This window comes from Stigmatopora argus, chromosome 2 (genome assembly GCF_051989625.1).
Source record: "Stigmatopora argus isolate UIUO_Sarg chromosome 2, RoL_Sarg_1.0, whole genome shotgun sequence".
Lineage (NCBI taxonomy): Eukaryota > Metazoa > Chordata > Actinopteri > Syngnathiformes > Syngnathidae > Stigmatopora > Stigmatopora argus.
The window spans coordinates 24,359,540-24,370,843 of NC_135388.1; the positions used below are offsets into that span (position 1 = coordinate 24,359,540).

General features: G+C 42.2%; 1 protein-coding gene across 5 annotated transcripts in view; it reads left to right on the forward strand.

The window, feature by feature from the left end:
* Positions 1-8,063, forward strand: part of LOC144088889 (alpha-taxilin-like) — an 81,790-nt gene extending 73,727 nt beyond the window's left edge. For all 5 annotated transcript variants that reach the window (XM_077619648.1, XM_077619622.1, XM_077619639.1 and 2 more), the window contains one exon: positions 6,693-8,063. In XM_077619648.1, the coding sequence (XP_077475774.1) occupies positions 6,693-6,914 (222 nt within the window). In that variant the 3' untranslated portion in view covers positions 6,915-8,063. The remainder of the gene's footprint in view (positions 1-6,692) is intronic.
* The last annotated feature ends 3,241 nt before the right edge of the window (positions 8,064-11,304 follow it).

Consider the following 11,304-nt stretch of genomic DNA (forward strand, 5'->3'; position numbering starts at 1 on the left):
GCTAAATGTTAAACAATCAGAATAAAGTAAGTATCAGTGAAAGCTCTAGCACCAGGCAAGGATTTAAATACTCCCAAGGTCTGGCCTTAGAAGTGCCTACGAACATTACATGCACAAATCAAATCACTGGCTTTCGTTGTCCGTCCCATAGTGAGGTAGTCGTCTGGGTGAAGACCTTTCAGTTCCTCTTTTCCCCCGGTCAGTAACTGGAAACATCTTGCAATTTTTAATTATAATGCTGAAAATGCGTTAATGTATATGCTTTGCAAGCAAACCAGCAAGTCATCTGGTTGCTGAGCCTGGCCATTCCCTCAGACCTCGTGCCTGTTGTGCCACAGGTCACCTCCTGGAAAAGGTTGACCTCCGGTTTTACATCTTGGGACCTTTGGCCTTTTTATGTATCATTGCTATTGTTAACATATGTGAAGAATGTGCGGGGAAAAGCATTTTAACTCAACCCCATTTGAATTCCAAATCGTATTTAATTCCCCGATTTTCAGACTCCATCACACATAGCAACAGAGAATCACCAACACCTTGAACAAACGCATTAATTCCCCTTTAGCATCAAACACTCCATGATTCCTTTTCATACTTTTGATAAGTTTAATTTCTCGGCCGGCGGTCCGGTGGCGCATACACCCGCGGTGCATTCCGGCGACGAGAGACGTGCGACCCGGCCCCGGTCGGAACAGGCACAACATTTTTTGGGGGGAAGCGGTTGCCTTTTTGCCATTTTTATTCAAAGATTAACTGAATGTGCAGCTCATCATCATCACCGTGTGTGGGAATGCTGCTGCCTGCTTCATGGTAAAGCCATCTTTAATTTCTTTCTGGTGGTCCGGTGGCGCATACAGCTGCAGTGCGAGAGACGTCTGCCCCGCGACCTAGCCCTGGTCGGAACAGGCAAAAGATTAACTGAATGTGCAGCTCATCAGAGAGGCAACGCCAAAGAGGTCTGGAGGGGCTTGAGGACCTTTTTTGGACCATGGAGACAACAACAAGAGGGACCCGGAGTCCGGAGACACGGAGTGGGCAAATTAACTTAATCAGTTCTTTAATAGATTCAGTTATGCCCCCACTCCCCTGACGCCCCCAGACCAGAAGCGCCCCCCCCCCCCCCCTCCTCCTCCTCTTCCTCCCCCTCTTCCACCGCTCACACGTCACCCCCCTCTCCCATTGATCTCTGCATTACTGTCGACTAGGTGATAGGACAGCTTAAGAAGATCAAGGCACGAAGGCTACCAGTCCAGACGGCCTCAGCTCCAGACTACTAAGGGACTGTGCGGATCAGCTTGGCAAAGTGACTCTGCCTATTTTCAACCTTAGCCTGGGTCTGCAGAAGGTCCCCACCTTGTGAAAAAAATCCTGTGTGGTCCCAGTTCCAAAGACTGTGGAGCCCTACCACTTCAGGCTGGTAGCATTAACCTCTTGCCTGATCAAGACAATGGAGAGAATCATCTTGAATCACCTCAGCCCCCTGGTGAATGCAGAGCTGGACCCGCTGCGGTTTGCCTATCGTCCAGGCATTGGTGTGGAAGATGCCACCACCTTCCTGATCCACAGGTCTCTTTCACACCTGGCGAACACGGGAAGCACAGTGAGAAAAATGTCTTTGGACCTCTCCAGTGCGTTCAACACCATTCAGTACAAGGGAGTCATCACAGCGTTTGTTGACAGGTGAGGCGAAACCACCTCTACATCAACGCCAGTAAGACAAAGGAAATCGTGATCGATTTTTGGAGGAAGCCCCAACAGACCACTCAGGTGAACATCCAGGGTACAGACATTGAAACCGTGGAGAATTTTAAGTACCTGGGTGTTCACCTCAACAAGCCTGTACAAAAGGGGCCAGAGCCGCCTCTACCTACTGAGGAAACTACGGTCCTTTGGAGTGTGCAGGACACTGCTGAGGACCTTTTTGACACTGTGGTGGCATCTACACTGTTCTGTGCATTGGCCTGATGGGGATGCGGGAGAACGGAGATGGACACAAACAGGCTGAATAAGCTGGTCAGAAGGGCCAGCTCTGTTCTGGACTGTCCTCTGGACTCTGTGGAGGAAGTGGGAGAGAGGAGGATGCTGGCCAGGATGATGTCCATCATGGACAGCACCTCCCACCCCCTGCATGAGTTTTTGGAGTCCCTCCGAAACTCTTTCAGCAATAGACTGCTGCATTGCAGGAAGAAGCTCTTCTGCAGATCCTTCCTCCCATCAGCTGTCAGGCTCTATAACAAAAGAAATGTCTGAATGTTAAGTCCAATCGTATGTATACATATGTATACATGTTTATACAGTGGAGCAAATAAGTATTTAGTCACCAATTGTGCAAGTTTTCCTACTTGAAAAGATTAGAGGCCTGTAATTATCAACATGGGTAAACCTCAACCATGAGAGACAGAATGTGGAGAGAGAAAAACAGAAAATTACATTGTTTGATTTTTAAAGAATTTATTTCCAAATTAGAGTGGAAAATAAGTATTTGGTCACCTACAAACAAGCAAGATTTGTGGCTGTCAAAGAGGTCTAACTTCTTACGAGGTCTGAGGAGGTCTCCACTCGTTACCTGTATTAATAGCATCTGTCTTAACGCATTATCGGTATAAAAGACACCTGTCCACAACCTCAGTCTCTCACACTCCAAATTCCACTATGGCCAAGACCAAAGAGCTGTCGAAGGACACCAGAGACAAAATTGTAGACCTGCATCAGGCTGGGAAGACTGAATATGCAAAAGGTAAAAGGATTGGTGTAAAGAAATCAACTGTGAGAGGAATTATTAGAAAATGGAAGACATACAAGACCTACAGAGAGCTGGGACCATAGTAACAAAGGCTACTATCAGTAACACAATGCCCTGCCGGGGACTCAAATCCTGCACTCCCAGACGTGTCCCCCTGCCATCCAGGCCCGAATGCGGTTCGCTAGAGAGCATTTGGATGATCCAGAAGAGGACTGGGAGAATGTGTTATGGTCAGATGACACCAAAATTGAACTTTTTGGAGAAACACAGGTTCTCGTGTTTGGACAAGAAAGAACATCCGAAGAACACCACATCCACTGTGATGTATGGGGATGGAGTCATCATGCTTTGGGGCTGTTTTTTTCTGCAAAGGGACCAGGACGACTAATCTGTGTAAAGGAAAGAATGAATGGGGCCATATATTGAGAGATTTTGAGTGAAAATCTCCTTCCATCTGTCAAGGACATTGAAGATCAGACGTGGCTGGGTCTTTCAGCATGACAATGATCCCAAACACACAGCCAGGGCAACAAAGGAGTGGCTTCATAAGAAGCATTTCAACGTCCTGGAGTGGCTTAGCCAGTCTCCAGATCTCAACCCCATAGAAAATGTGTGGAAGAAGTTGAAAGTCCAAGTTGCCCAACGACAGACCCAAAATATCACTGCTCTAGAGGAGATCTGCATGGAGGGATGGGCCAAAATACCAGCAACAGTGTGCGAAAAGCTTGTGAAGAGTTACAGAAAACGTTTGCCCTCCGTTATTGCCAACAAAGGGTACATAAAGTATTGAGATGAACTTTTGGTATTGACCATATACTTATTTTCCACTGATTTGCAAATAAACAATGTGATTTTCGGTGGGGGGTCCACATTCTGTCTCTCATGGTTGTGGTTTACCCATGTTGACAATTACAGACCTCTCTAATCTTTTCAAGTAGGATAACTTGCACAATTGATGACTAAATACTTATTTGCCCCACTGTATATGTCTATATTACCGCAATCGAAACCTTTTTGTTGCAATCATAAGCGTATTTTCCTGGCAGCAAATATATGATAAATACTCAAATGATGCTTATTTTTCAACAATTCTTCCAGGGATACCCTGGGTGTACTCTACCCCCTGATACGTAATGCCAGGTCCCTGTATGACTAGTGTCAGAGTCTGGTCCACGTAGACCTATCCGTTTGTTGGATCCGTTTCCAGTGGCGGTTGCCAGTTGCGTTTCCAATGGCTGACTTGTGACACCGATTCTGTCCATAACTTGTATGGACAGAATATATTGACACAACCAAGGCATTTAGGGAATCAGGTTCGGTGGCCTCGGTATTGCATCTCTTCTTTGTGCAGATGATGTTTTGTTGGGTTCACCAGGCCGCTATCTTCAACTCTCACTGGAACATTTCAGATCGGTGCGGTATCTGCAGTGATGCAGACTCTGCATTGGTCTGTTGTGGTGAAGAAGAAATAACCCATAAGCCGAAGCTTTCTATTTAGCGGTTGATCTACATTCTACCTGCATATATGGTCATGACCGAAAAAACAAGATCCTGGATACAAAAGGCTGAAATGAGTTTCCTCTGCAGGCTGTCCAGACTCTCCCTAAAATATAAACTCGCTCATACGGGGCGGCTCGAAGTAGAACTGCTGCTTCTCCACATTTAGAAGAGTCAGATGAATTGGCTCGGGCATCTGATTAGTGTGCCTCCTAGACGCCTCCCTGTTGAGGTGCTCTGGCCACGTCCGATTGGGAGGAGGTCAAAAAGCTGACCCAGGACTTGCTGGGGAGACTACGTCACTCGGCTGAGCCAGAAATGCTTTGGGACCTCCGAAAAGAGTTGGATAAATGCAGGGCTGCCAACTACTCCGGAATTTCAGGAGTTTCTCTGGAAATGCATTGCAAACTCTGCGGCAACCTCCATAAACTCCGGAAATCCCAAAAGATTTTCACTTATATTTAGTTTTGAAGCAACCGTTTCGGAAAAGTACCAAATTTATCATTTAAATAACATTCACACCAGCTTCCGCAATCTTGATTCAACTGCACTCTAAGCCAGAAGAATTCGGTAAGTCGAGTGCATTGTGAATCATCCGAGTTACATGTTCTGACGAATGATTCGTCTTGTGCGACTTCAACGTAGTAATCGATTGCATAGGTAGTCTCGATCGCTTTACCATTTGCGTTTTTTAATAAGGGAAGTAACTATTTTTAAGGCTGACTAAACTACCAGTCTTTTGTTTTAAACAAATCCTCTCATTTCCGGGGTTGTTCTAAAGGAAGTTCAAGTAGGAGTACACAGCTCTTATCAATGTCTCCTCGGGCGGGATAAGCGCAAAATGGATTGCAGTTTGGACGAAACCTTTAAGAAGTCCAGACACTCGCAGAACTTTATTGCTTCTTATTTGACAAAATATTCCATGTTGACGCCGTCTCCAAAAGGACCACCATTTGGACATTGCACAACATGCAAGTACGGGTAAGGGACCAGCTGAAAAATTTTAATGTTGTGGAAATTTGAATTTGCCAATAAATGATTAACAAATTATACCATATTCACTTTTTATACTTCTTTTCATTGTACTTTTTCAATAGTTTGGAAAATACTATTTCAATTATTGTAAAAACCTGATAATTTGATTTAAATTTTCCCACGTTTTTTTTTGCATTTTATATCGATTTTGCGTGAATCGCATTCACTCCGGAAATACTCCGGAAACAAGGGTACTCTTGAAATGGGGTGGACGGAAGTTGGCAGCTCTGTAAATGAGTGAATAAAATGAAAAATATCAAATGGCGAAAGATGACGTTGAATAATTGAACGCACCAAAAAATCCAAAACACATTCAGACTTTATCTTTTCAATTGCTACAGTCAGTCCAACTCAAGAGTCCCACATTTTGCGTTAAAAAGCCAAAATTACGTTTTGCCAGAGAACAGGAAATTCATCATATCCCTTTGGGTGGTCGAGCCTTAACATGGTGAGCTTCAGGCAGCCGAAAGAGGCTCAATATCAAAAGTTAATATGCCTGTCTTTGTAAATGCAAAATATCAAATTATTAAATTTGAAAAAAGAAATAAATCTATCTTGATGCGAACCTGATGCTTTCTAATTACAGAAATTACAATTTTCTTACCAGAAGTTTAAGGTGTTGTGGCAGCCATATTGCTTCTAATGGCAAAATATCTCCGTTCTTTCTATGGTTCATATTACAGTGGTACCTCGACATACGAGCAATTAGAGATACGAGTAAAATTTTGAGCAAAGATTTATCTTGAGATACGAGACAAATTTTGATTTACGAGCAGACAGCAAACGTTCATTTAAGTTACGAGTAAATCGACATACGAGCTCAATCCCGGAACGAATTAAGCTCGTATCTCGAGGTAGCACTGTACTCCAATAGTTGTAACTTTCGAACAAGAATTAAAACAAAAAAAAATCAAGGTAAAATTTTGTTTTATTTCAAAATTAAGGCTACTCGCGTCTGGCAAAAAAAAATCTAGATGGCAGCGCCCCGACATCACTAAGATGGCTCCGCCTCGACCTCCCTTAGATGGTCGTGCCCCGAGCAAGCAGTGACGGGAACGTTTTGCGTTTTATGCAAGTTACGTTTTTTAAATGAATTTCATTCATAGACGTCAAAAGATTTTTTGTTTAGCGTTTTATCTGTTTGTCTTTTCTCTATTTTGAAATAAATGACCGTATCGGCATTCGTTTGCGTCGTGACATCACGGTGCATGCATGGGCACTTTTTTGAAGTGACGTCATCGTGTCGCGGCGCCGTCAAATTGCAGTTTATTTGCAAGACGTGTTTTTATGCGCATATAAGCCATACCCTTGATTCAGTCAGCATTTTTCTTCCGACAAAAGCGGCTTATATGCGGGTAAATACTGTATTTTTTTGTTTTTTCTGCTGAATCCATGATGAAATGTCATTCTTTTCTAGAAAACCCTACGTGACGGCCATTTCAGGGCTTTGCAGGGCAAATTGGAGCTTTTGGAGAGACTCTGCAGAGCACTGCAGAAGGAGAGAAATGACCTCAACAACCAGCTGAGTCTCATACAGGAGCATTGTGATTTGTCAAGAGAGGAGAGGAGAGAAGACGTAAGAGAGGATGACAAAAAGGAAATCTGCAAAATTCCAAGACTACTTGAGATGAGTCCTTAATGGCCTTTGAAAACATTGTTTCAGTATACTTGCTCGTACTTCCATAAAGAGCCAAGTGGGTGCAAGTTTTCCTTCCAACCAAAGAAGAAGGACACATTTTCATCAATCTGATCTGCTGCAAGTATAATCAGTTGATTGCAGTTAGGTCCTAGTTCATTGTTTCAGCAGAAAATTCATTTGTATAGTCTGCCTGTACTGGTTGCAACGAAAACCAGGAGCCCCTTGGCCCTATGTGGAATTTGTTTGACACCCCTAAACTGGACCCGCAAAGCAAAAGCCACGCTACAGGACTGAACCGGCCTGCCTAGTCAATTGACTTTCATACAAATTGTTCTATTTATTTTGGGGCCAACATTTGACATGCGCAGCAAAATTTAAAATGTCTTAACTAGGTCTAAAATTTGTTTTAATATGTTTTAGAATATCCATAGTTAGGATTCTTTAAAAAAAATCGTAACAGTGTGAATAGCTGTTTTTTAATGGATTCTTTCTATGACCAGTCAATTATTTTTCCTGTATGTGAATATGAAAAGGCCAAGCCAAATGATGGTATTGAAATCAAACTACAAACTACAATAATTGCATGAGCAAAACATTTACAAAATAGGATGAATAGTTATTCAAATGTATCTGCTCCCCAAATAAAAGGAAGAATCCATATATCCCTGTTTTTAATTATACACTTAGATCTGTGATTTTCTACAGAATTAGCCAAAATCAATGTGATTCTTATATAAATCTTTGTTGTCTGTTTATAGTAATTTCAGGGTTTGTAAGTCCTTTATTTTCTGTTCTCTAACATAGATATTTTATATAAGTAATGCCCCCACCTCCCTCCTTGTTGTTGTTTTGTTTTTCATACCTTGTATTAATTAGTTGTTTTTCAAGGTGATATTAGAATCTTTTTTTAAAGTATTTCATGGTTGCGTCTGAATGTATTTCATATAATTCATGCCATGCTACTGATGCAGAGCATATTGATGATGAACAAAACAAATTGCCCCTTAGCAGCCACACCTTTTTTATTTCCATTGGAGTCTTTGGGTTCTTATCTTAACTAAAAACTCATTCTTGAACTTAACAAGTTTCCCTCAATTTATGAAGGAGTGGATGTTCTTGCTATTTTGAATAAAACTATTTTTTTCTTAATTATTATTCATTCATTCATTTATCTTCGGTACCACATATCCTCGCAAGCAGCACAATGGTTGCTAGAGTCTATCTCAGGTTAGTAATGTACAAGAGTATACACCCTTTGGCCCTGCAGTGTACACCCTGACCTGGTGTCAGCCATTCACAGGGCACACAAATACGCCAAAAAACATTCACACCAATGGGAAAATCAGAGTGTTCAAACAGCATACCAAGCCAAAGTATCAAGAGAAATCCCGCACAGACAAGGTAGAACATGTGAACTCAACACACAAAAACGATGACAACCAATTACTGATAGTACTATTTAATATATCCAGCTTCTACCAATGAGGTCTCAACACATCAATGACGACCCGCCCACAAGAGAACCGACCGGATGACCAGAATGACTACCCACCTACTTGATCCAGGGATAGGTGTCGGACTCACCTGTTATTTTGTTTTATTTCCTGTATCATTGAAATAATGTTAGTTCATAACAATTATGGTTAAGTTGCTGTCCAGTCATTGTGATGATTTCATTCTAAAAACCTGAATATGTTTGAAAATGTGTGCTGAAAACATTAACAAGTGGAGAACAATGGCGTGTGAATCCCTGAGTTATAGGCAGAAACTTTTTTGTGTGGATTTTTTTTCCCTGGATTTTTTTTCAACAAGTCTAAAATTTTATGGGGAAAAAGTAAAAATTAAAACAGACAAGACTGGGGTCTTCCCGGGAATTCAAAAAACCTCCTCTCTGGCCAGGCACAGAAAAAAACAACTCAATTTTCAAGTCCCCTTCTCACTTTTTTATCCCATCTCTGCCAATCTACAACTTTCTTTTTTGCAAGTATTAACAAAACGCAGGTCTGTAGCAAGCCTTCCCCATAAAAGCAGACTAGTTTGGGACCAAAGGTGTGATCTTTCCCATCCTGTCTCAACAGTCAGTAACAAGCCCACCATTCCTCCCTATTGGGCACCTCTACCGAGATAATTGAATTAGTTATGTAAAAGTTGTATTACCTATATAGCCAACAAAGGACTGTAAATTCCACAGACGTCCTGACTCCAAACTAAAATATACCGCATATAAACCGTATTTGTCGTTCAAATAAATTATGGCTGAATCCAGGGTACGGCTTATATGCGCACAAATTAGATTTGACATGCACAAAACTGCAAGGGCAAAACGCCATAATGCAAGACAATGCGGCTGATACGGTCATTTATTTAAAAAAAGAGAAAAGATCAACAAAATGCCAAACAAAATTTGTTTTGACGTCTATGAATTAAATTCAAGAAAGAAAGAAAACGTATCTTGCATGAAACGTGATAAAACTCACTTGTGAACTCCCTATAAAAACCATGAATATAGAGGTGAAAATTGTGAATCAGGGGTCGTCTTATACGAGAGAAATTGTAAAATTCACCGATTTTAAGGCAATTTTAAGGATACGACTTATAGGCTGGGAGAAAATACGGTAGAAACCTACATACATCATTTGAAAGCAATGAAAGAATACATGTGTTCTATGTTAGGGAACACTTTAAATGTAAGCAGATAGAATGGGTTAATGTACACAACCTTGAATGCATCAGTCTTAAAATATCGCTATCATCACTGTCAATAACTTAAAGTGGCACATACAGACCTACACCGCCTTTAATGCATTCGATGAGAAGCTTGGAGCCCTACTTAGGGAATGCGACACAAGAAATTAAGTTGTCTTGCTTGGAGTTTTAAATATTATTAACTGGTTAGACAAATCGAGGTTGGGCGAGTGGTTAGCGCATCGGCCTCACAGCTCTGGGGTTCTGGGTTCGAATCCAGGTCATGTCCACCTGTGTGGAGTTTGCATGTTCTCCCCAGGAATGCGTGGGTTTCCTCCGGGTACTCCGGTTTCCTCCCACATTCCAAAAACCTGCACGGTAGGCTGATTGGACACTCTAAATTGTCTCTAGGTATGGGTGCGAGTGTGTGGCTGGCCACCGATTCAGGGTGTCCCCCGTCTCTGGCCCGGAGTCAGCTGGGATAGGCTCCAGCACCCCCGCAACCCTAATGAGAATGAAGTGGTTCAGAAAATGAGATGAGCTATCTCTCCCGCCCTCACTCTCCCTCACTCTCTCTCCTTCTCCCTCTCCCTCACTCCCTCCCTCTCTCTCCCTCGCCCTCTCTCCTTCTCCCTCCCTGCCCCTCTCCCTCCCTGCCCCTCTCCCTCCCTGCCCCTCCCTCTCTCCCTCTCCCTCCCTCCCTCCACATTTATTTTGACTCTGGTTTATGTACGCACAGACAGATACACACATTCTCACTCTGAAGAAGTTGAGAATCCTTACGCACACATTACATTAAAGACTGCCACTGGCCGTTGATTATTCTATTTGATCGTAAATAATAGCAGGCACAAAATAGTCTTAGAAACTAGCAATTCCAGTCATCATACACTATGCAATTACAAATTTCTCACAACGAAAACTTCAAATTGCATTACTGTTCACATGACAACAGACAACCAATCTTATTGAACCTTTTGAAAGTGTTTTTTTTCTCTACCTTAAACAAATTATGTACGACATACCCTGGCATGAAAATGTAGCCATTTTGGTTTAGGGTTGGAAACTCACATTGCATATATGATTTAAATGCTTGTCAAATATTATTATGTCACAGCAGCCCCTGAGCGTTGAAAATGGGGTTGAGATTTTGTTTTTTAATACTCTGCCTTGCCTGTGGTCTTGTGATGGCGAGCCAGGATGAATATGAGGAAATGAGGCAAACATCTAGTAAATATTATTTGCCATGCTGCCCTTCAGCAAGCTGTGGGGCATGAGTTCAAAATTGTAGGCTGGTATTGGTCTTTATCGCCACATCCTATGCGAGGGCCTGAATGGGACAAAGACCCAGAGATCTTACCGCACATTTCCACAATTTGTGTACCTAACACTTAAGTTATTATAGGTGCTAATTTCACTTTTGTAGCTTTTTAAAAGTTGCAGATAGGCCTAAAGACCAAAGGCAAACGTGACATCTAGTACAGTTGTGTACTTTTCAACCAATTACGCATTTGGAAATGTTTCTGTTTCATGGGTGGGCATGGCCTCGAAGCTTATTGGCGTCTCCATTTCCTCCGATGAGCCTTTCTGTCCGAAGGAGTGAATTTGGTAGGAGCTTGGCACGTGTAGAACCCCACCTTTATCTAGTTTGGATTTTATGTTTTTTTAGATGAAGCAAACCACTGTCTCAGTAGAATGATGTTTT